Source organism: Gadus macrocephalus, chromosome 19 (genome assembly GCF_031168955.1).
Source record: "Gadus macrocephalus chromosome 19, ASM3116895v1".
Lineage (NCBI taxonomy): Eukaryota > Metazoa > Chordata > Actinopteri > Gadiformes > Gadidae > Gadus > Gadus macrocephalus.
In genome coordinates, this window is record NC_082400.1 from 956085 (window position 1) to 981766 (window position 25682).

The window sequence follows — 25682 nt, forward strand, 5'->3', positions numbered from 1 at the left end:
GTAAATACTATACATAGCCACAACCTCTCCTGGAACCGTCACCTTATCGTGGTGGAGAGGTTTGCGTGTCCCTGTGAACCTGAGGGCTGTGTTGTCTGGAGCCTTGTGCTCCTGGTAGGGTCTCTCATGGCAGAGTGGTCTCAGGCGAGGGGCCAGACTAAGAATGGTTCAAAAATCCTCAATGAATAACGGAAATAGAGGAGATGTGACCCGGCCCGGAGGAAGCCCGGGGCCCCCGTCTGGAGCTAGGCCCAGACGGAGGGCTCGATGGCGAGCGCCTGGTGGCCGGGTTTGCCACGGAGCCCGGTCGGGCACAGCCCGAACAAACTACGTGGCACCCCCCGTCTCTTCATCTCATGGGCCCACCACCTGTGGGAAGACCCGTTGGGGTCGGGTGCGCAGCCACATGGGTGGCAGCGAAGGTCAGGGGTCTCGACGGACCAGACCCGGGCGGCAGAAGCTGGCTCTGGGGACGTGGAACGTCACCTCGCTGTGGGGAAAGGAACCGGAGCTTGTGAGGGAGGTGGAGCGCTATCAGTTAGATCTGGTGGGGCTTACCTCCACGCACAGTCTCAGCTCTGGTACCGTACTCCTGGATAAGGGTTGGACTCTATTCTTCTCCGGAGTTGCCAAGGGCGTGAGGCGCCGGGCGGGTGTGGGGATACTCATAAATCCCCGGCTGAGCGCCGCGGTGTTGGAGTTTACCCCGGTAGACGAGAGGGTCGCCTCCCTGCGCCTAAGGGTTGTAGGGGGGAAAACTCTGACTGTTGTTTGTGCGTATGCACCAAACAGCAGCTCAGAGTACTCGGCCTTCTTGGGGACCCTGAATGGAGTCCTGTATGGGGCTCCAGTAGGGGACTCCGTAGTTCTGCTGGGTGACTTCAACGCCCACGTGGGCAACGATGGAGACACCTGGAGAGGCGTGGTGGGGAGGAACGGCCTCCCTGATCTAAACCCGAGCGGTCGTTTGTTATTGGACTTCTGTGCTAGTCATGGATTATCCATAACAAACACCATGTTCGAACATAAGGGTGCTCATAAGTGTACCTGGTACCAGAGTACCCTAGGCCGAAGATCAATGATCGATTTTGTGATCGTGTCATCTGATCTGAGGCCGCATGTTTTGGACACTCGGGTAAAGAGAGGGGCGGAACTGTCAACCGACCACCATCTGGTTGTGAGTTGGATCAGGGAATGGGGGAAATTTCCGGATAGACCTGGTAAGCCCAAACGCGTAGTGCGGGTGAACTGGGAACGTCTGGAGGAGGCCCCCGTCCTAGGTATCTTCAACTCACACCTCCGGCGGAGTTTTTCTAGCATTCCTGTGGAGGTTGGGGGCATTGAGCCGGAGTGGGCGGTGTTCAAAGCCTCCATTGCTGAAGCTGCGGTGGCTAGCTGTGGCCTCAGGGTCTTAGGCTCCTCAATGGGCGGTAACCCTCGGACACCGTGGTGGACACCGGTGGTCAGGGAAGCCGTCCGATTGAAGAAGGAGGCCTTCCGGGATATGATATCCTGGAGGACTCCTGACTCGGTTGCAGGGTACCGACAGGCCCGAAGGGCTGCAGCTGCTGCCGTGTCGGAGGCTAAGCAGCGGGTGTGGGAGAAGTTCGGAGAGGCCATGGAGAAGGACTTTCGGTCGGCACCAAAGTGTTTCTGGAAGACTATCCGGCACCTCAGGAGGGGGAAACGGTGAACCGTCCAAGCTGTGTACAGTAAGGATGGGACTCTGTTGACCTCAACTGAGGAGGTCGTCGGATGTTGGAAGGAACACTTTGAGGAACTCCTGAATCCGAATAACACGCCCTCTATGTTGGAGGCAGAGCTCGAGGTTGATGGTGTTTCGTCGTCAATTTCCCTGGTGGAGGTCACTGAGGTAGTCAAACATCTCCGCAGTGGCAAAGCCCCAGGGATTGATGAGATCCAGCCAGAAATGCTAAAGGCTCTGGGTGTTGAGGGGCTGTCATGGTTGACACGCCTATTCAACATCGCGTGGGAGTCGGGTACAGTGCCAAAGGAGTGGCAAACCGGGGTGGTGGTTCCCCTGTTCAAAAAGGGGGACCAGAGAGTGTGTGCCAATTACCGGGGTATCACACTTCTCAGCCTCCCTGGTAAAGTCTACTCCAAGGTGCTGGAAAGGAGGGTTCGGCCGATCGTCGAACCTCAGATTGAAGAGGAACAATGCGGTTTTCGCCCCGGACGTGGAACTACGGACCAGCTCTTCACTCTCGCAAGGATCCTGGAGGGGGCCTGGGAGTATGCCCATCCGGTCTACATGTGTTTTGTGGATCTGGAGAAGGCGTATGACCGGGTCCCCCGGGAGAAACTGTGGGAGGTGCTGCGGGAGTATGGGATAAGGGGGTCTATCCTCAGGGCCATCCAATCCCTGTACTCCCAAAGCGAGAGCTGTGTTCGCGTCCTCGGCAGCCAGTCAGTTTCGTTCTCGGTGGGTGCTGGGCTCCGCCAGGGCTGCGCCTTGTCACCAATCCTGTTTGTGATATACATGGACAGGATATCGAGGCGTAGTCGTGGTGGGGAGGGGTTGCAGTTCGGTGGTCTGAGGATCTCGTCACTGCTTTTTGCAGATGATGTGGTCCTCATGGGATCATCGGCCTGTGACCTTCAGCACTCACTGGATCGGCTGGCGGCCGAGTGTGAAGCGGCTGGGATGAGGATCAGCACCGCTAAATCTGAGGCCATGACTCTTAGCAGGAAACCGATGGATTGCTTACTCCGGGTAGGAAATGAGTCCTTAGCCCAAGTGAAGGAGTTCAAGTACCTCGGGGTCTGTTTCGCGAGTGAGGGTACTATGGAACGTGAGATTGGCCGGAGAATCGGAGCAGCGGGGGCGGTATTGCGTTCGCTTTACCGCACCGTTGTAACGAAAAGAGAGCTGAGCCGCAAGGCAAAGCTCTCGATCTACCGGTCGATCTTCGTTCCTATCCTCACCTATGGTCATGAGGGCTGGGTGATGACCGAAAGGACGAGATCGCGGGTACAAGCGGCCGAGATGAGTTTTCTCAGAAGGGTGGTTGGCGTCTCCCTTAGGGATAGGGTGAGAAGCTCAGCCATCCGTGAGGAACTCGGATTAGAGCCGCTGCTCCTTTACTTAGAAAGGAGTCAGCTGAGGTGGTTCGGGCATCTGGTAAGGATGCCCACTGGGCGCCTTCCTTGGGAGGTGTTTCAGGCACGTCCAGTGGGGAGGAGACCTCGGGGAAGAACCAGGACTAGGTGGAGAGATTATATCTCAACACTGGCCTGGGAACGCCTCGGGATCCCCCCGTCAGAGTTGGTCAATGTGGCCCGGGAAAGGGAAGTCTGGGGCCCCCTGCTCGAGCTGCTCCCCCCGCGACCCGACCCCGGATAAGCGGACGAAAATGAGATGAGATGACAAAATAGTAACAAAACTTAAGTTCACAGATAGACCACGTAACAACATGTAGATTTTCCATCACAGTTTATAAGACAAGTTTGAATGAGATGCCAGCTCACTGCTTTTTATGATGTGCTCTACAATTACACGTTGCACCTCAGGCGTGCTGAGTAGTTCGGATGTTATCTGAGAGGTTTGCATTGTCTTACCTTCATATTAAAAGGTTTCTGGGCAAGTCTCAGTAGGCTGAGGGGTGACACTTACTGGGAGTACATGTTCACTAGCAGGGGAGAAAGGTGGTGTAGCTTGGGGCTCATCTGTGGGGGGAAATGTCTCTTGTTCTACAGGGGTTTCAGCAACAGTTACTGGGACCTCCCTCCCGACAGACTCTCCTATCCTACCCATCTCCTCCTTCAAAATGTCTTCCAAAGACCTGTTGCTCATTTTTGCTAAATTTCTCAGCTCAGACAGGTAGGTTCAGTTACTGAGGAACTTTCTGCATGACTATAGACACTTGATAGGCTTTGAATACGGTGCACAATTTCTGGTTTTGCAGTGCAAGATCGTTCAAAAGGGAAGTATAGTTTCTCAAGTTCTTTAACGGTAGCCTCATGTTGGAACTCGACAATAACAGTTACTTCTTTACCAACGGAAGGCACGTCAATCATTCTTGCTACAGGACCAAACTGTGTCAGAAAGTCAAAAACCTCATTGTCTGTCTCTATGCGAGTAAGTCCACTGACTTAAACAGCGTTCAGAACCTTAACATTCTGTGATTTCACAACTTCCATTCTGTAAGAATGATGTACCAATAAAAGTGAAAGTCAAAAGCGCGCTGCATTTAACGGGATAAAGCAAGCCCTTTACCAAAAGAACGTCCGGTTCCACCTGATCTACCCCGCCAGGCTACGCGTGACACACGGGGACGACGTGCTCACCTTCGACTCACCTGATGAAGCTCAGAGGTTCTATGATCAGAGGATTGGTAAAGAGTAATAATGCGGCAGTGTTTGTCTTCACTGTTTGGCCTGGAGACGGACGGTAAATAACGCATACTCTACTGCAGGGATGGGCAGCTTTGATAAAAGGGAGGGCCACACAAATTTTCACCTCACTACCAGAGGGACACACAAATTTTCCTCTCACTACCAGAGGGCCACGTATATCAACATGCACTTTCACCATTATAACCTTGTCACTTAATTGGCCTACTATAGCTAACTAATTTAATAAATAGAACAAATATACTGGCAATCAAAGTTTATTATACCAATTTTCAAACATTACAGACAATTTGGCTCTTTCAGTCAGGAACACATGACCCAAACAAGGCTCACTAGTGGGCCAACATTTCGAACATTTCAATTTACATATTTATTTTTTAAGAACAATCCATATTCCAACAATAACATTTATATTTTCATAAGAAAAATCAACATTTCACCATGGGTGAGTTGTGAACTTTACACATAAAGAAAAAATCCACATTCTTTGAGTCATATATTATTTCAGTGCAATGGGGCCTCAAACAATTATCTAATATTGCTACAAAAACCAAAACATATCTATCTCTAATAGTGCAATTCTTTTTTTTTCAAATGATATTTCTAAAATTGTTACCTCTGTAAAATCCTGTCTTAATGAGACACTTGTGGCCTCTCCTGCTGGCGCACAATAGACTGAATGTCAATCTCAATATTGGTGCATCCAATCTGCATGAGCTGGAAGAGTGTCTCATCGGTCAGTCGGTTTCGTTCTTTGGACTTGATGTGCTTCATCATTGAGAAGTTGCTCTCACAGATGTAAGTGCTCCCAAACATGCTGGCCATCGAAAGTGCAAAATCCCTGAGGATTGGAAATCGGGACTCTGGTAGCAGTCTCCAAAAGGAGATTCCCCTCTCGTTGCGGTTTGCTTGGAAAAACGGGTCTGCCTGTAGTTCGCACAGTTCAAGCTGCAGCTCAGGGGGCTGCTCGCCGACAGCAGCAGAGAGCGGGTCAATGAACAACGCGATGCGTGGCTGCATGGCGTAGAAGTCTTGGAAGCGGCTCTTAAACTGCTGCTGCAGTTTTTTGATTTCTGCTTTGTACTTGGTTTGCATGGTTTCCTCGCATTCGGGAGCATCTTTGCGCATCTCTTCACATGAGGGGAAGTGTGCCAAATTCGGACGGTCGGATTGGAAGCCTTCTTTAAACAGGGCTAGTTTAGCATTAAACGCGTTCATGTGTGCATACAGATCCGACACAGTTTGGCCTCTTCCCTGCAACTGCAAATTCAGGCGATTGAGATGAGATGTGATGTCTGCAATGTCATGTCACAGAGAAAATGTCACAGAGAAAATCAGTGTCCCTGAGTTGACTGCAGTACGCACTGGTGTCACATCGTATGCTCTCCTCGAGAAATACAGGGATTTCAGAGCGCAGTGCAAAAAACCTCTCCAAGCATTTCCCGCGGCTCATCCACCTTATCTCCGTATGCATCTGTAAATCCCCGTACGCCGCGCACACTTCATCAAAAAAGGCTACAAACTTCCGATGATTAAGAGACCTGTTTCCTCCTCGAATGAGATTGGTAACTTTCGTTACTAAATCCATGACATGGCTGAAGTTCATAGACTTGGCACAGAGGGCCTCCTGCAATATAAAATAAATTGGATTCACCAACATTGTCGTCATTATTTATTTTTAAATCTCACTAAGACAAACACATTGATAATTAGGGCTGCCTCACAGGCGAACAAACGTTAGTCGACCAGAAAGGACGCGGGAAGAGAAGTGGAATCTGTCTCAGATTAAAATCGTGACTTTTAAAGCACCAAATGACTTGCTTTAACGAGTTTCGTCAGTTTATAATTTTATGAATGATAAAATATAATTTCCAGGAGGCTGTTCAGTCAGAAAATAACGGATCAAGCGTTTGCCCGGCCGCTCCGTGCCTGTCTCCGCCGCCGATCTCTGACAGCACCGCGAACCATTCGTCGATAACCGGAATAAAGTGGCAACGACTAGGAAAGTTTTTAGTTGGGGGCAGCCCTATTTATCACCGATAACAATAGCTGAAAATAACGTTACCAACCTGATGTATGATGCAGTGCAGTATTGGACAGTCAACGCCACTCTGTCTGAGAAGCCCGGCGAATCCAGTGCGTCTTCCTTGCATTGATGGCGCACCGTCAGCAACAACAGCTGATAGCTTGTCAAAGCCTCCGTGCTCACTCACAACACTTTCAACAGCGTTGAAAATGTCCTGTCCTTTGGTAGTGTCATGCAAAGACACCAGTTTCAATAACTCCTCATGCACTTCAAATGAACTGTTTACTGCTCGTGTGTTGATGAGGAGCTGGCTTACATCCATCACATCTGTACTCTCATCTAGCGCTAAGGAAAAGTACTTGCAGTCGTTCATGATTTCCCTGAGCTTTCCCTCGACATGATTTTGAATATCAAAAATTCTTCTGGTCACTGTGCGTCGGGACAGAGAGACCGTTTAAAAGTTCTTAGCCATGTTGTCGTCTCCAAAAGCTTTCGCCATCTCAACTGCACATCGCTTCACCATTTCACCATCTGACAGGGGCTTCTTTGCTTTAGCAAGCTCAAGGGAAACAACATAAGATGCTTTCAGTGACGATTCCTGTGTGGTCGTGGCTTTGGTAAAAAAGCTTTGCTGACGGTGTATTTTTCGCTTGAGATCAGCAACGATAGCGGCTCTGGCAGCTCCGGTGTACTTGTCATACTTTTCTTTGTGCGTGGCGTTGTAGTGGCGGCTCAAGTTAAAATCCTTCATTGCCGATTTGTTTCCAAGCACACTAAACACATGGGTTTTCCTTTGCAATCTGTAAAAAGATAATCTGTTTCCCATCTTGGCTGGAAAACGCGATTTTCTGCTTCTAGTTTTCTTTTTTGAGCGCTCATGTTTGTAAAATTCTTTTTTTTTTGTAAATCCCGCTAAAAGAGGAGGTGAGGTCGACGTGGTAATTCCAAGACCATCCACTTGGCTACATACCTTTACATTTTCGGGGAGCGCCATCTAGCGGCTGACATAATTAATTACAGTTTGGTTCAAATGACGACTGAAAAACCAATAATATGATAATAAACCAATAATACAACAAATGAACTTGCGGGCCGCACAAATTCGACCCGCGGGCCGCCAGTTGCCCATCCCTGCTCTACTGTGTACGTGCGTAACTGCCTTTGCAACTATTCTGACATACGCCCTGGATTTTAAGGTACTGAGCTTTCACCCACGCTACGTTTGGGATAACATGTTTAGAAGGAGGGGGAAAAAAAGTGGCCCGGATCTTGTGTTACTGTGTGCTTACGTTCATGTTATGTATGGGCTAATATATACTTAGGGGGAACAAAAGAGAAGGGGACACATAGCTTTCCCATTACATGGATGTGCATATATATATATATTTTTTTAACGTCTAATTATTATTTTATAATATTTTTGTCCCCTTAGCCCTGCTTTTGCCTTCATGGCCTTTGTGTTAAGCTCGTTATTATAATATACATTACTGGGAGCCTTCTTAGCTAGAAGCAAGAAGATGATGTTCTACCGGAAGTTTTTGTGTTATGCCTGCAGCTTGCCTCAGGGAGAGGAACAAGTATAGGCTTAGTGTTAGTTATGTCCATGTCTGGGGTATGGGACAGGGTTATGGGATGGTACACCACTAGATTTATTTTTTATTTTTATTATTTCTTTATCCCACTCTTTCTTAGTGAGGTCATTCATGAAGCTGTACACTTTTTTTGTTGCGACCATTTATTTGCTTTACAGTTATTATTGCAATTCTATCCTTTTTCTTATTAACCATGGAACAAAGAACTAATGTAAGAAAGACTGATGTAAGATTTATTAGCTGGAACGTAAAAGGCTTGAATGGACCTGTAAAAAGAGCTAGAATATTCAATCACCTTAAATATTTAAAATGTGAAATTGCATTTCTTCAAGAAACTCATTTGTTGTTAAAAGATCAAATTAGACTCAGAAAAGCTTGGGTGGGACATATGTTCCACTCAAGTTTAAATTCCAAAACACGTGGGACAGCTATATTGATACATAAAAAAATTCAGTTCAGTGCTACCACTGTTATCTCTGACCCACAGGGGCGCTTTGTCATAGTTTCTGGGCTACTTTTCCACAAACCTGTCGTTTTGGTTAATATATATGCCCCAAACTGGGATGATGATAAATTCATGGGTAAAGTTTTCTCATTAATACCAGACATAAACTCACAACAATTCATTTTAGGGGGTGATCTGAATTGCACAATTAACCCAATATTGGACCGCTCTAATCCTAAATCTACAGTCCCTTCAAAAATGTCCAAATCTTTAGCTTTTTTTATGGATCAAATAGGAGGTGTTGACCCCTGGCGCTCTCTTTTTCCACTTGGTCAATCCTTCTCCTTCTTTTCCCCAGTCCACCACTCATACAGCAGAATAGACTATTTTTTTATTGATAGAAACCTTCTTCCCTTTGTCACAAATGTAGATTATTCAACCATAGTTGAATCTGATCACGCCCCAGTTTTACTAGATCTTTTGTTTCCTCCTAACAATTCGGATCGCCCTCCTTGGAAATTAGACAAAACCTTACTGGCTGACAGTTCATTTTGTGATTTGATAAACAAAGAAATTGATAACTTTATAGAATCCAATAAAAAAGATAACATCTCCTCCTCATTGCTTTGGGAGACACTGAAGGCTGTGATCAGAGGTGAGATTATATCATACTCAGCAAGAATCAATAAGATGCGTAGACTTGAACAAGACCAGCTTATTAAATCAATAAGCACAGTAGACTCTCAGTACTCTACGTCTCCATCCCCTGAACTCTATAAAAAAAAAGCTTGACCTTCAAACTCAATACAACCTGTTGTCAACCGGTAAAACAGAAAAAAAATTGTTAAAATCACGTGGATATGCCTATGAGCATGGAGAAAAAGCTGGCCGTCTTTTAGCACACCAACTTAAGTCCCAATCTGTTTCTCAACAAATCTCACAAATAAGGAAACCAAATGGTGATTTAACTATTGATCCGGGAGAAATTAATGAAACATTCACCTTATTTTATTCTAACCTGTATACATCAGAGGCGACCAGTGATAGAACTGATATGGAACATTTATTTTGCGATCCCGAGGCTCCTTCCATAAAGGTAACGGATAAGACAAAGACCGAACTCCCATTGCAACTGTCTGAAATTATTAACGCAATAATGGCAATGCAAAGTGGTAAGACACCTGGCCCCGACGGCTATCCAATAGAATTTTTTAAGACTTTTTCTATGAAACTATCCCCAATTCTTCTTGAAATGTTTATGGATTCTATATCCCGTGGGTCATTACCACAAACACTCACTGAGGCATCGATTATTCTCCTGCTTAAGCCAGGTAAAGAGAATACAGAATGTGGTTCATATCGACCCATCTCCCTCCTAAACAGTGACGTGAAGATCCTAGCTAAAACTCTTGCCCTACGCCTAGAAACCACAATGACTGATGTGATCTCTGCTGACCAAACCGGTTTCATTTTGGGTCGACACTCATTTACAAATATCAGACGGCTTTTGAATATTATTCACTCCCCTGCGTCCAGTGAGGTACCTGAGGTGGTCATCTCGCTGGACGCAGAGAAAGCTTTTGACACGGTTGAGTGGGAATATTTATTCACGTGTTTAACCCTTATAAGGTGTTCGGGTCTGTGGGACCCGTTTTCAGTTTTTAGCTTTATAAAAGTGATACAAATAATTATTTTTTTGAACTAAGATTCATTGGCTTTGGCTCATTTTCTGTGAGGAACATGAATCAGAAAACATTTTCAATGACCCCCCCCTGTATACCCCCCCATCACATTTGTGTGTGTGTGTGTGTGTGTGTGTGTGTGTGTGTGTGTGTGTGTGTGTGTGTGTGTGTGTGTGTGTGTGTGTGTGTGTGTGTGTGTGTGTGTGTGTGAGAGAGAGAGGGAAAGAGAGAGGGGGAAAGAGTAAAGCAGGTGAATGGGCCCTTGGTGTGAGCACCCACAGTGTGCACCCACTGTTCCCGCACAAGGTTGCAAAATTGGAGCACCCAACACTATCAAGCTTGGGGACCTGACACTATAAAAAAGCTCTGTCAGCGTGGTTCCATACCACAACTGATAAAGAGGGCAAAGCGATTCTCTGTTCAGACTGCCTTACAGTTGATATTTGAAGAGACAGAGGGTTTTGATGGTGATGCAGAGGAAATAGTTTCGGAAAGTGAGGATAACATTTCAGAGTCTGACACCAAGTTTGAAGAGGAGGATGAGCATCAGCCAGCTCCAAAACGTAAAAGAGCCTCAGGACTAGCCCTTCAGCAGCCAGGACAAGCCTGCGAGCAGCAAGCCCCAGGACCATCCCGTGAGCAGGCAGGACCAGCCCGCAAGCAGCCAGCCCCAGGACCATCCCGTGAGCAGCCAGGACCAGCCCGCGAGCAGCCAACCCCAGGACCAACCCGCGAGCAGCCAACCCCAGGACCAACCCGCAAGCAGCCAGCCCCAGGAACAACCCACAAGCAGCCAGCCCCAGGAACAACCCGCAAGCAGCCAGCCCCAGGACGAACCCGCAAGCAGCCAGCCCCAGGAACAACCCGCAAGCAGCCAGCCCCAGGACCAACCCGCAAGCAGCCAGCCCCAGGACCATCCCGCAAGCAGCCAGCCCCAGGATCATCCCGCAAGCAGCCAGCCCCAGGAACAACCCACAAGCAGCCAGCCCCAGGACCAACCCGCAAGCAGCCAGATGTAGGACCAGCCCGTCAGCCAAAAAGAAACGCTGTGAAGTGTGTGGACCCATGATGGACAGAAAAACACAATATACATGCAACCAGTGCAAAAAATACATATGCAATACACACACAGTGAGACTCTGCCCCTCATATGTGGTATAGTCTGATATACGTATAATGGCCGTGTTCAAAGGCTTTAATGTGTTGTTCAGACAGATGTTATTGAGTATGTTTCAATTTCTAATGATGTTGATTATTTCCCAGTTATGCCTGTTTTATGAGAAATGTCCTTATTTTGTTGCATTTTCATACAAAAAGAAACAAAAACGAGTGGCACCTCTATTCATAAATGTGATTTAACAAAGGTAAAGTGAACAAATTTAACCATTGTGTTGTTTATATTACTTGCAATTGCGATGAAATAACCATCTGGTGAGTATTTAAAAAAAAAAGCTTGAGTATGTTGAATTAAAAGGCAATGGGTCCACCAGACCCAGCAGCACCTCCTGTGTAACAAAAACACGAACACCCTATGAGGGTTAAAGAAATTTGGGTATGGTCCAAATTTTATCTCATGGATTAAACTTCTTTACAGCTCACCCAAGGCCTCTGTGATTACAAACGGCAGGCAATCACAGTACTTCACCCTGTCGAGAGCGACCCGTCAGGGATGTCCAATTAGTCCACTGTTATTTGCCTTGGCCATAGAGCCCTTATCCATCTCACTCAAATCATTGCCATCAATAAGTGGAATTTTTAGAGGAGGAGAAGAGCATAGACTAAGCTTATATGCCGATGATTTACTATTATTTGTCTCGGACCCCAGTCTTAGTGTACCTCATATCCTCCATGCTCTGTTAAGATTTGGTAAATTCTCCGGGTATAAACTGAACTTTAGTAAAAGTGAATGCTACCCTGTTAACAACTTGCCTCTTCAAATTCAGGTGAATGTTTTACCGTTTAAAATGTCTAGAAACGGCTTTAAATATTTGGGCATTAACATAACTAGAGATATGAAAAACCTCTATCGGGAAAATTTTGCTCCTCTACTTGATAAAGTCAAATTAGATCTAAAGAAATGGAGAACACTCCACTTGTCCCTGGCAGGTAAAGTGAATTGCATCAAGATGAGTGTGCTCCCCAAATTCCTCTACCTGTTTCAATGTATCCCACTCTACCTTCCTAGGTCTTTCTTTAAAGGTATTGATAGCGCTTTTATTTCTTTTATTTGGAATGGCAAGAACCCTAGGGTACGTTTAGAGCTTATACAGAGGCCTAAATTACAGGGAGGCCTAGCTCTTCCTAATCTGTTCTACTACTACTGGGCTGCAAATGTTCAAAAAATAATGTTTTGGCTTCATACTCCAGATACAGACTGGTGCCACTATGAGGCTACATCATGCATCTCATCATCTCTCACGGCTCTGGTCACTTCCAGTCTCCCCGTTTCTATTTCCCAGTTCACAAACAACCCAATTGTCATCAATACTTTGAAGATCTGGTTTCAATTGAGACGGTACTTTGGTTTCAAACAAATTCTTAGCTTAAGCCCTATATGCAATAACCACCTCTTCCCCCCAGCTAAAATAGACGCTACATTCTCTTTTTGGCGAAGACAAGGCAGTTCTAAATTTAAAGATATGTACATAAATTGTGTATTTGCCAGCTTTAACGACTTATCACAAAAATGTGGCCTTCCTCGATCTAGCCTATTTCGATATTTTCAAGCACGCCACTTCCTTAAGAGCCATGACCCCAACTTTCCAATTCTCTCTTCAATGTCTGACTTAGATGATATGCTAGAATCCCCGTTTAATTAAAAAAGGCTCACTTCTAGATTACATGACTGTATAGCTTCTCTTAAAACCATAACCATCGCAAAGATAAGGGCGGACTGGGCAGATGAATTGGGGGAAGACATGGATGATGACATGTGGAACTGTGCTTTACAAAGAGTGAATGACAGTACTTCTTGTGCAAAATTAAGTATAATACAATTTAAAGTTCTACACCGGACTCACTTTTCCAAAGCAAGACTAGCTAAAATATATCCTAATTCAGATGCTAGTTGTAACAGATGCCATCACACCCCTGCCAACTTAACCCATATGTTTTGGTCATGCCCTGCTCTGGTCACTTACTGGTCTATGATCTTTAAAACAATATCTGAGGCGCTCAATACTGATTTCCAACCCAATGCAGCAGTAGCTATATTTGGTATCACAGACCGAAGACATTCTATAGTAAGGAAAAGTTATAAAAACATTTTGGCCTTTGTGACTCTGCTTGCACGCAGAAGAATATTATTACATTGGAAATCAAAAAACCCTCCCAAAGCGTCTTTGTGGATGTGTGACCTGATGCACTTTATACAATTAGAGAAAATTAAATACTCACTTAGGGGGTCAAGGGACAAATTCTACTCCACCTGGGATCCGGTTTTGAAATACATTGGGAAACTCAAAACTATACCTGATACCCCATAGCATATTTCTTGCACTAGGACCCTATATCAAGTAGCGTACAGTAGTTTTTTTTTTTTTTTTACCTATTATCTTCTTTTTTTGTTATTCTAGGTGTGTGTACTACATGTTCAAGTGGGTGGGGTGGGTGGGATGTTGTTTGTATGTGTATGTACAAAAAACAAAAAAAAACTATGGATATGCCTGTTAAAATGTATGCTCAGTGTATTCTGTGTTCATGTACATTTCCAAATAAAAAAAATTATCAAAAAAAAAAAGTGAAAGTCAGTTCAAATTAATGGCAATTTAACCTTAAGTTGCTCAAATGTGGTTCACTTTAATTGTCAAGGTTGCAAAAGTGCAGTTTTGTCACAAATAAATCCCTCCTGGCTAGCTCGCTGTTTTATGTAGCCCTAGTGGGGCATAAGAATATCTAGATATGGACTAGTGTCTAGGTTCGTAAGGAGGGAAGAATTAAATGACAACACAATGATCAACTGCTATTTTTATATAGTTTTTCTTATGCCTTCGGCCAGGTCCGATTTCTCATTGGAACAATTAACTGCGGGCAGACTGGGACATCATGTGTTTACCGAATCCGAATATTAAATCAATGCTCTGCTGTCGTAGAAAACACTACCGCTTCAGTCAAAAGGTGCTGCTCGAATCAAAATAAACTTCCTCGGTAACCCTTCCTTTTACAGTCCCCTAATTACTGGGTATTTACCCGGTACATACATGGTAAATCATAGTGTATTACTGGGTAATTACCACTAGTAATAAGAAGGTAAATACAGAGGTAGTTACCCAGCAAATATATGATAAATCATAGTGTATTACTGGGTAATTACCACTGGTAATAAGAAGGTAAATACAGAGGAATTATCCGGTAAATTATAGTGTATTACTGTGTAATTACCACTGGTAATAAGAAGGTAAATAGAGGAATTACAGCTGAAGTACTAAGTAAAACCTCCACTATTACCCATCAACTCAACTAAGTAGCGTGTAGTTGTAACTGTTTTAGGTTGGTAATAACTCCGATATTGTGTACTTCCTAGGAAATTAGGCAACCAATTCTTATAAACACCTATTATCCAAGGTTTATGTTGTTAACAGCCCAAGTTTAATGATGTACTATCTAGAAATTAGCATAGTGCTTTCCAATAAAATACTTTTTCTTAGTTATTATTCGTAGCTACACCCATTTAGAAAGGGTTTATTCGATTTACCACTATGGAATTACTTACCTGGTAAAAACCTCTGCAGGAACAGTTTTCCTCTAGTGATATGGTACATCTTCTTAAATACTGGGTACAAAGCTGTTTGTTTCCATGGTATTACCAGGTTCTTACCATATAATTTATAATAGATACATTCCATTATCCATGCAGTCAACACAAACTTGTACCATGTACGTTCTGCGATGTTACCAAGTTAAACACGACAATTTACCCAGTAATTAAGCTGAAACTGTACTGTAAAAGGAAGCCTCGTTTGTTTCCATGGTAGTACCAGGTTCTTACCATATAATTTGTAATACATTATTCCCTTTTCCATGCAGTCAACACAAACTTGTACCATGTACGTTCTGCGACGTTACCAAGTAAAACACGACAATTTACCCAGTAATTAAGCTGAAACTGTACTGTAACAGGAAGCCTCGTTTGTTTCCATGGTATTACCAGGTTCTTACCATATAATTTGTAATACATTATTCCCTTTTCCATGCAGTCAACACAAACTTGTACCATGTACGTTCTGCGACGTTACCAAGTAAAACACGACAATTTACCCAGTAAGTAAGCTGAAACTGTAAAAGGAAGCCTTGTTTGTTTCCATGGTATTACCAGGCTCTTACCATATAAGTTGTAACTGGTTATTCCCTTTTCCATGCAATCAACACAAACCATATATGTTCTGCAACATCGTTCACCAGTAGTTAAGCACTTTAATTGTTGTTATAAAACCCCAAACCACTGTTGATGAAAGGCATATTAAAATTAAACAAAATCAAAGGCTTATCTTTCAAACAATGCATGTCTCACAAACAGGCACTGAACACTGAAGAAATCGGACAAAAAAAAGAGCCGTCCACATCAACTCAATTTAAATGTTAGTGATGATGTTTTCATAAAACACATGACATTGTTATGGCAAGTGACCACAAGGAAGACTGCTTCAACCTCTTCAATTTGAATAAGTGGTGAATGCCATGCAGCAATCTGCCTATGGGAGCATCTTTGTGGTCATTCGCAAACCAATGAGTCCACTCGATGAATGAGAGATGACTCTTCAGTGTCTTCTCTGTGAGGTATCCCTGCAGTCTCCACATCTGGGATTTGAAGGCTGACCAAGACCTGACCAGGTACCTCCAAATCTCCCCTTCCATACTGTAATAAAGAATCAGAAGACAAGAAAATAAACATTAGGACTGTCAATTAATGAACATTTCTAGAACATGTAGAACTCAAAGATTATTTTGTTTATCAGTTAAAAAAGGATGCTGGTCCTCTGGCCATTGTGTTTGGTCATGTTGAAAAGAGAAAAAGGCATAGCCATAAATACAGTTAAGAGGACGGGAGGGGACAGGTTGTTAGCTCCGGTTAGCACTTTAGCATCGAGCTAGCGGAGCTTCTGTCATTCAAAAACCTCGGACATGTTGTTTAAAACCTATAACACCCAATTTATTAAAATATCCGGATTTAATCGGGCTCTCTCCCATAAGTACAGTTAATAGGACGGGAAGAGACAGGCTCTGTTAGCCCCGGTTAGCGCGATGCTAAAGAGCAGCTCTACCGGAGCATGCCACCTCAACAGGTGCAAGTTAGCCTCCGGTTTGATATTCCCCGGATACTCGGTTTACCACCCATTCGGATTCATCAACATAAGTGCAATACATTACGGGCTTAGTATGTTGAGGACGGTTTAGGACACCGTATCGCGAAAATCACAAACACATGTTGTCGCCATCGATGTCTGTGCAACAACGTCATTTACGTTCTGGCTGCTACCTGTTCTAGGGACCGTCAACAAGTTAAGGCCGATATATGCTCTGTTTTAGACGTAACGCGTAAGCACGTAAGATACATAACCCCCCCTTGCGCGGTAAAATATCCCCCCTTACGTGCTTAAGTGCGTCGGCCCAAATTCCTGACTATGCGACTAAAACACTACGGCCCTACGCAGCTCGCAAAGACTGTGGGTGTGTTCGAAACCGCCTACTTGCTTACTGCTTACTACCTACTAAATATTTGGCTTACTTCTCGAATCCTTAAATAATGATTGAGTAATCCATTTGAGTAATCGACGTTCAGAAGACCGTCCTTACTTAACCACCTCAGATGACGTGAATCAAATGACGTGTCAATAACCTACCGGCCGGGCGCCGTTAATAAATATTATAAATAAATATATAAACGTCACATTTAACGTCACAGTACACCTTCAACCTAAGGATTTGCGGTGATATGTTAAAACAATTATTAAAAGCACTGCTGCTGCGGCTCCCCGTTTAGCGCCATTGCTTCCACTGTTCTTTTGAATAGACGCAGTGCATTCTGGGGCAGTTGAGTACGTCTAGTAAGCTAGCGATGCTTACTCAAAATCTTTCCGGAAGTAGAAGACATTCGGATACTACTCGCTTACCTAAAACCCGCTTACTACGTTCTGCTTACTCAATTTGACGTCATAGTTAGTAGGAGTAGTAAGCAAGTACGCGGTTTCGAACACACCCTGTGATTGGCCAGCTAACCACATCCTTTCACGAGTCTCACATTTCCGGTTTTACAGCATAATAGCGCCATTTTTAAAAGGCTGTGACAGAAGCGAATGAAGAATGTTGAAGAAGGAGAAGAAGAAAACACAAGAACGAATTATGATAATTATAAACAGTACCGCGGGAAGTAGGGGTGCTGCCGCACCCCCTGTCTGAGGCCCTGTCTTATCACAGAAAAGATTATTTCTAAAAACTCCGGCCAAAGTGGAGATTTCTGAAAACGCCGGTTATGTGTTGTGTCAACAGGGAGAAACGGGATTTTAGGTTCTGAAGCGTCACATTATGCACCAGGAAATGCTTAACGTCATGTGAGCGCCCGCTGTACCGTATTGGTCCGAATATAAACACAAACCCGACCTATGTTTGGAAAAAAGATTTGAAGACCAGATCTTGTTTTTATAAATAAATTAATTGTATTCATTGAAATAATATACGAAAATTAAAAGGCATAGAATAAAACACTGCATTGCCACTAAACAGTAGTGCAAATAGGCCGTACTGATGTGTACACAAAAGACGATTCCTGACACTCCTCTGCCCCGCTGTGTTCGCTCTGGCTGTGGTCGCTCCGCACTGTTTCGGCCCGTGGCAAAGCGGGTCATCGTCGCTGCTGTCCAAGGCATTTTGAGACGCAGCATTTATTTAATGCTCATATGACCTAGTGCTGAAAAAAAGTTATATGAAAAAGTGTGAGGGGAGCGGTGGCGCGCTAAACTTGTTCTGTGAGCAGCTGGATGTGAACCATGGTGTGAACACAACGATCGATTTTCGACTGTGCGCGCATGCACTGGTGTAATTGAGCTGCGCTGCTATATATCTTTTTTTATCAATGTAGCGAGTTGCGAGTCTAGTCCAGGCTGAGTTTTTTTTTCCAGCACCCCCTGCTGAGAATACGTTTCCGCGGCTATGATTATAAATATAAACAAGCCAGCGATTTCCACTTCCACAGATTCGTTCGTTGCTCCCCCTACTGTTCTGGCGGAGAATCCCCTTGCAACACGCGCAATCCTTAAGGAACCTTACGGGAACCGTAAATCAAAACTTGTCTAAAACAAGTCCCTTGTGTAAATTACGTGCTTACGTCTCTGCGTCTAAAACGACCCTAAATAGGCCTTTACACTCACCGACTGGTGGCAGAGACGTTACCATGGAATTGTTTCTGGAAATAAATCATATAAAATAACATAAAAATCACAAAAAAATACATTTTGTCACCTGATTGTAGTAGTAGTTGCCAATGGTGGGCTGCTACTTACTGCAGGTAACTTTGCTAATATATTGCATTATTGTTAAACGGGATACAATTAATAATTTCAAATATGGTTTGGTCGATTTTTGTCGAATATTAAACTATTAACTGCATTATGATTAAAAAACTATATTGCAATATATTTGTGTGATTAATTTCCTGAAACAATAGGCCTATCTCACAACTTCCTGGTTCGGCGTTCGATTTTGCCTTCACCGGGTAAAGTGACTTCCGGTCGCGTAGTCCATGATATTTGACAATGGCGCAGTCAAAAAACAAAAGCTTCTGTTGTCTACCTCTATGTGCCAATTCAAAACAAAAACAACCGTATTTACATTTCCACGACTTCCCAAATAATACCCAATACAGCAGTGGCGATCAGACGGAATGAAGGAGTTAATTTCGTAATTCAGAAGGGGAGTACACTGGTCTGTAGTCGGCATTTCTCAGCGGCTGATTATGACGACGGGAGTGCTACGCTGAATACTGGAGCTGTTCCTAGTCGTTTTGACTGGAACAGCTACACCACAGCCCCGAAAAAAACACCCGTGTATAAACGGGTGTCAGCTCGAAAAGCTGAAGGAGAGGACAAAACACAAACGGACCGGAGAGGTACCGGGGAACATGACTACGCGACACGCCCCCCTGCCGGTAAGTAGATGTGTGCTAACTAGCTGTTATGTCTGTTATTTCTGTTCAACACTTGTTGGGCTATTGTATAATTGTGCCAAACATGGCATGGTTAACGTTAAAACATTCAATCAACATCAGACGCACTGTTAAACTGGGGTTACATATTAATTCAGATTCAGCTTTATTGGCCAGGTTTGCGAACAAACGAGGAATTTGACTTTGGTTTTTGTACAACACTCAACCTATAGTTAATACATAAAAAAGAAAAACAGAAAACAGTACAAATAAATGTAATAATAATAAATATAAATAAACTTAAGTATACAGAATAACAATACAATAAAAAGAAAGGGTTAATACGAATGAATGGTAATGAAGACTGATTTGTCTTCTTTTTTTGTAGGTGCACTGGATGATGCCCTGGAGTATATTGCTGAGCTGGAGGCAAGGCTGCAAGAAATGTCCATGGGGCCACAAACTGTCCTCAACAGATTTTGTGTGTCTGATCAGACCACGACATATTATACTCGGTTTCCATCTCAGTGTTTCAAGTGTTTTGGGAGTCTGTTTTGCCCCTCAACACAATATATTCTTTATTGGAGCAAAGCACAGAGGATTGGACAAGAGGCGATTCCAACACCAAGCCCTTCAAGGAAGATTCCAGCCATTGATGAGTTTTTCATCTACTGTTGTAGAGTAGCAACTGGCCTTAAAGAACAAGTCATTGCTGACATCTTCCAGGTCAGCACAGCTGAGATGGTACCAACTCCAAGCTGGACATTCCCTCTAGGATGTGGGACATCAAAGGGCGAAACGTCAAATAAAAATGTGACTGTTTTTTTTTATATTGTAGTGATAACAGATGTATTCTAATATGCATCTTTTCATAATGAGCAAGTTTAACAGAGTGCAAATTGCAAAACAAATGTCTTACCAGCATACGCTCTGTAGAGTGTGGACTTGACTCCAGTCTTCCCCACCGACTTGGGTTTCTTCACCACCAGGTCACTCACAGCCTCTGGATGGATTCCCTGAGGCGAACAACAATACAGGAAATGCTCATATACTCTAGACAAATACTGAAGTGTATGATTTGAACAGAGGACACAACAGCACACGTGGGTTCGAGGTCGATGCCACATCTGTGGTTGACTGGTACAGGCCAGGGAAGGTGGAACCACATCAAGGCCCAGCTGCACATAATGCGCTGTCTGGAACAGCAGAGCGGTTATATGGCTACAGAAGCCTTTGCCCGCAGCAAAGCTACAGCTCTGAGAGACCCAGTTGTCCAACAGCCTCCAGGGTGTTCTGTGAACACCATAAGAATTGAGTTACTGAACTTAGTAGGTAGGACCTTGATATAAGGCCATTGGAAACTGGCAAGGAGCCTGCAACCGCAGAAAAGCCATGTACAGTTCCGTGCAAAACTCTTGGGCCACCATTACATCTGTTGTTTTAGCAATGTTATAACATGAACTAGATGTTTGTCCTTTTAATGCACTCAACAAATTTCCTTTATTTACGGCTTGTGCCTTAATGAAGAGGAAGAAAAATACATAGGTCTGTACAGCCACAACATTGCAGCAAGCTAGGTGGGCCAAGTCTTAAGCACGCTACTGTTTGTAAGAAAGAACAATGAAAATGATCTGAACTTCAGAAGAAGAGGAAAACTGCAACTGCAGTTGTTAGTCCAGACAGACTATCAAAACTAACAGACTTGGGCCAACGGGCCCTAACTCAGCAGAAACATGTAGTATGTGGGGCTCCTCATTCCTCCTCATCGAGCGGTTGCATCTACCTCTCACTACCACCTTTCCATCAACTATATTTGACACTTTAATATACATAATGTTAATAATATGTCGCTGATCGGAAGAAAACTGGTCAGCAAATAACTAGCTGAACCTATCCTTGGCTAAACTAATGCTAAAATGCTAACGCTACACACGGAGACTTCATAGCCACCATGGCTAATTATATTCATAATATTATAGTCTACACGTAACAAATATGATCATTTTACACACATTTCACACACAGACAATATTTCTGACGATTTATATGGATCGTATATGGTTTGCTTGTCATCACAAAACATGAATGAGCAAGGCGGCCATTGAGTAGCCTACTGACAACAACAAAACACCTTAGACAACTTACCTCCACAAAAAACTTGTACCCCTTTGTCAGCCTGGGCTGTGGTGTTGCTGAGTGTGTCTCCACAATCTTCTGCACATCTTCGAATCGCAAATTCGGAAAACCCACCAGGGAAGTGGCGAAGAAACGATCCATTTTTGCATTGACGGCAATACAAAAATGACTACGCCGGAAGAATGTACCCGGTGTGACGTCATTTCCGATTTTTGTGAGATAGGCCCATTCCATGGTAACGTCTCTGCCACCAGTCGGTGAGTGTAATTTGCTGACGGTCCCTAAAACAGGTAGCAGCGGCAGCCAGAACGTAAATGACGTTGTTGCACAGACATCGATGGCGCCAACATGTGTTTGTGATTTTTCGCGATACGGTGTCCTAAACCGTCCTCAACATACTAAGCCCGTAATGTATTGCACTTATGTTGATGAATCCGATTGGGTGGTAAACCGAATATCTGGCGAATATCAAACCGGAGGCTAACTTGCACCTGTTGAGGTGCATCCTCAACAGGATCTTCTCAAGGACCCAACCACCTCAGCTTGCATCCCACCAGGACATTCTCAAACGACCAAAATACATCCACCGAGGCTCTGGACGGAATTTTCAGTACTCTCACACCAGCAACAAAAACATACGCTCCTTCTGGTCCACTGGGCCCCGCCCCCCTCCTCGCACAGCCCGTACGGTCAGTCCCGTCAATCACAGTGTACTGTCCCCTCTGCTCAAAGCAACCTGCTACACTCCACTCACCTGTCTGAAACTCTGTCTGCTGAACACCAGATCCCTCAGTAATAAGGCCCTTTTGATAAATGACTTTATTGTTGACCAGAGCCTAGACATTCTCTGCCTCACTGAGACCTGGCAACAACCAAATGACTTCTCCCATCTAAATGAAGCTGTCCCACCAGGTTTTTCTTTTATTAGTAAACCCCGGGTTAATGGGAGGGGGGGTGGCCTCGCTCTCCTCCATCGTGATAACATCAAAGTCACTACTGTCACAGTCCCCCTTCACTCCTCCTTTGAATGTCTAACTGTAAAACTCTCAGGCCCCAAACCCACTATCATTGTCACCATTTACAGACCACCAAAACCCTCTGCCGTTTTCCTCAATGAATTCTCATCACTACTTACATCTGTATGTGCAATGTCCCCCACTGTTATCCTCCTTGGTGATTTCAACATCCACATTGACAACCCATCCTGTACTTTTGCTAATGACTTCACATCACTTCTGGACTGTCTTGGCATTACGCAACATGTCAACCTCCCAACCCATAACAAAGGTCACATTCTGGATTTAATCTGCTGCACTGACATCACTCCCACTAACCTTGTTGTCATTGATTTCCCCATCTCCGACCACAAAGCTGTACTTTTTGACATTCATACCCAACTACACAAAACCAAGGAACAACGGACCATCTCCTTCAGAAACATCAAACTTATCAACACCACAGACCTCTCCACCATGATCAGCTCCTACCCCAACCCTCCCCCAGCTTCCTCCCTGACTGACCTGGTGACTCACTACAATAACTGCCTCTCCTCCTCCCTCACCACCCTGGCCCCCCTGAAAACCCGCTCAGTCTCATTCACCCACACTGCTCCCTGGTTCACTCCTCATCTGCGCCAGCTCAAAGCCACTGTTCGTCGACTGGAGCGACTCTACAATAAGACTCAACTCACTGTACACCGCCAAATGTATTCGGACCACCTCTATCACTACAAGAATGCCCTCACCACTGCCAAAACCTCATACTACTCCAACCTCATCAATACTGGTACAGGCAACAGCAGAGTCCTCTTCTCAACAGTCAACCACTTACTTCAGCCTCCTAAATCTCTCCCTCCAGATATTTCCACCACCCAATGCACTGCGTTCCTTGACTTCTTCAGCTCTAAAATCAACACCATTCACCAACAACTGGCCTCATCTCGCACCCCCTCTGATGACCCACCCTGGATGATCACCTCTGGCCAACCTCTCATCAGCCTCTCTGACTTCACCCTAGTAACAGAACAGACCGTTTCAGAACTCATCCGCAAAGCCAAAACCACCACCTGTCAGCTCGATCCTCTTCCCACCTCCCTTGTCAAAGCATGTCTTCCGTCCATCTCCCCCATGATCACCAACATAATTAACTCCTCCCTCACTACTGGTACTGTACCCCCCACTCTCAAGCTGGCTGCCATCACTCCCATCCTGAAAAAACCTGGTGCTGACCCAACTGACCTTAACCATTACCGGCCCATCTCCAATCTCCCTTTCATCTCCAAAACACTTGAAAGGGTGGTTGCCGCACAACTACAGTCCCACCTCGACACTAACAATCTCCACGAACCGTTCCAATCTGGCTTCCGTCCAAAACACAGCACTGAAACAGCCCTAGTCAAAATCACCAACGACCTCCTCCTTGCAGCTGACTCTGGTTTACTCACCATTCTCATCCTCCTCGATCTCAGCGCAGCATTCGACACCATCTCCCACCCTCTGCTCCTGGACCGCCTAGCTGGTATTGGGATCACTGGTGCTGCACTCTCCTGGTTTACATCCTACCTCACCGGCCGTCAACAATTTGTTCAACTAAGCAACCACAAGTCTGGGTGTTCAGGTGTCTCACTGGGTGTCCCCCAGGGGTCAGTCTTGGGTCCACTCCTCTTCACCACTTACCTCCTCCCGCTGGGCACACTCCTCCGTCACCATGGGGTCCATTTTCACTGATACGCTGACGACACACAGGTCTACATCTCCACCAAACCCACCGCTGCCATCCCCCCCACCTCCCTCATCACGTGCCTGGAAGAGATCCGGAGCTGGTTGAGCAGGAACTTCCTGAAACTCAATGGAAACAAGACCGAGGCCCTGCTCATCGGATCCAAATCCACCCTCACTAAATCACAACACACCCCAACTCCACTCATAATTATCGATGGATTCCCAGTACCCTTCTCCTCCAAAGTCAAGAGCCTCGGCGTCATCCTGGACAACACCCTCTCATTCGCACCCCATATTCACAACATCACCCGGACTGCATTCTTCCACCTCCGCAACATCGCCAGACTCCGCCCATCACTGACCCAATCCAGCACTGAAATCCTAGTTCACTCATTTGTCACATCACGCATAGACTACTGCAACGCCCTCCTCACCGGACTCCCCACCAAACTCATCAACAGACTGCAGATCATTCAGAACTCAGCCGCCCGGATCATCACCCGCACCAAATCATCTGACCACATCACCCCTGTCCTCATTCAACTTCACTGGCTCCCAGTACACTACCGTATCCAATACAAAACCCTACTCCTCACCTACAAAGCTCTCCACAACCTAGCCCCCAGTTATCTCTGCGACCTCCTCCAAGAATACACTCCCTCCCGCTCCCTCCGCTCAACCTCTGCTGGACTACTATGTATCCCCACATCACGACTCACTACAATGGGTGCCCGGTCATTCAGCTGTTCAGCACCCAGGCTCTGGAACTCCCTCCCCCCACACATAAAACAGTCAGACACCATTACAACCTTCAAGTCACAACTCAAAACTCACCTGTTCAAACTCGCACACAACGTCTAACTGATCACTGTTTTGATTTTTTTTTTTTTTGTTTTGTTTTGTTTTGTCTTGTTTTTGTTTTATTTATTTCTTATTGCTTATGTTTATTTTTTTTTTATTATTATTATTATTATTATTATTATTTTTTTTTTCACAATGTCTTGTTTTTAAAAAAATGTATGATGACTATATGCTCTGTAAGGTGACCTTGGGTGTCTTGAAAGGCGCCTCTAAATGAAATGTATTATTATTATTATCCTCCGGTAGTGCTGCTCTTTAGCATCGCGCTAACCGGGGCTAACAGAGCCTGTCTCTTCCCGTCCTATTAACTGTACTTATGGGAGAGAGCCCGATTAAATCCGGATATTTTAATAAATTGGGTGTTATAGGTTTTAAACAACATGTCTGAGTTATTTGAATGACAGAAGCTCCGCTAGCTCGATGCTAAAGGGCTAACCGGAGCTAACGGCCTGTCCCCTCCCGTCCTATTAACTGTATTTATGGCTATGCCTTTTTCTCTTTTCAATATGACCAAACACAAATGGCTTGAGGACCAGCATCCTTTTTTAACTGATAAACAAAATAATCTTTGAGTTCTACATGTTCTAGAAATGTTCATTAATTGACAGTCCTAATGTTTATTTTCTTGTCTTCTGATTCTTTATTACAGTATGGAAGGGGAGATTTGGAGGTACCTGGTCAGGTCTTGGTCAGCCTTCACATCCCAGATG

At 44.7% G+C, this 25682-nt stretch overlaps 2 protein-coding genes across 2 annotated transcripts in view; one reads left to right on the forward strand and one right to left on the reverse strand.

Annotated features, from left to right (window-relative positions):
• LOC132447845 (uncharacterized) overlaps nt 1-25682 on the reverse strand; it is a 103371-nt gene that overhangs the window by 64586 nt on the left and 13103 nt on the right. The window lies entirely within an intron of this gene.
• Nucleotides 18768-21364, forward strand: LOC132447846 (uncharacterized). Its single transcript, XM_060038842.1, is given in 3 exon segments — nt 18768-18979; nt 18981-19258; nt 19644-21364. Coding segments are annotated over 3 exon segments (861 nt in total). The 5' UTR covers nt 18768-18866; the 3' UTR covers nt 20114-21364.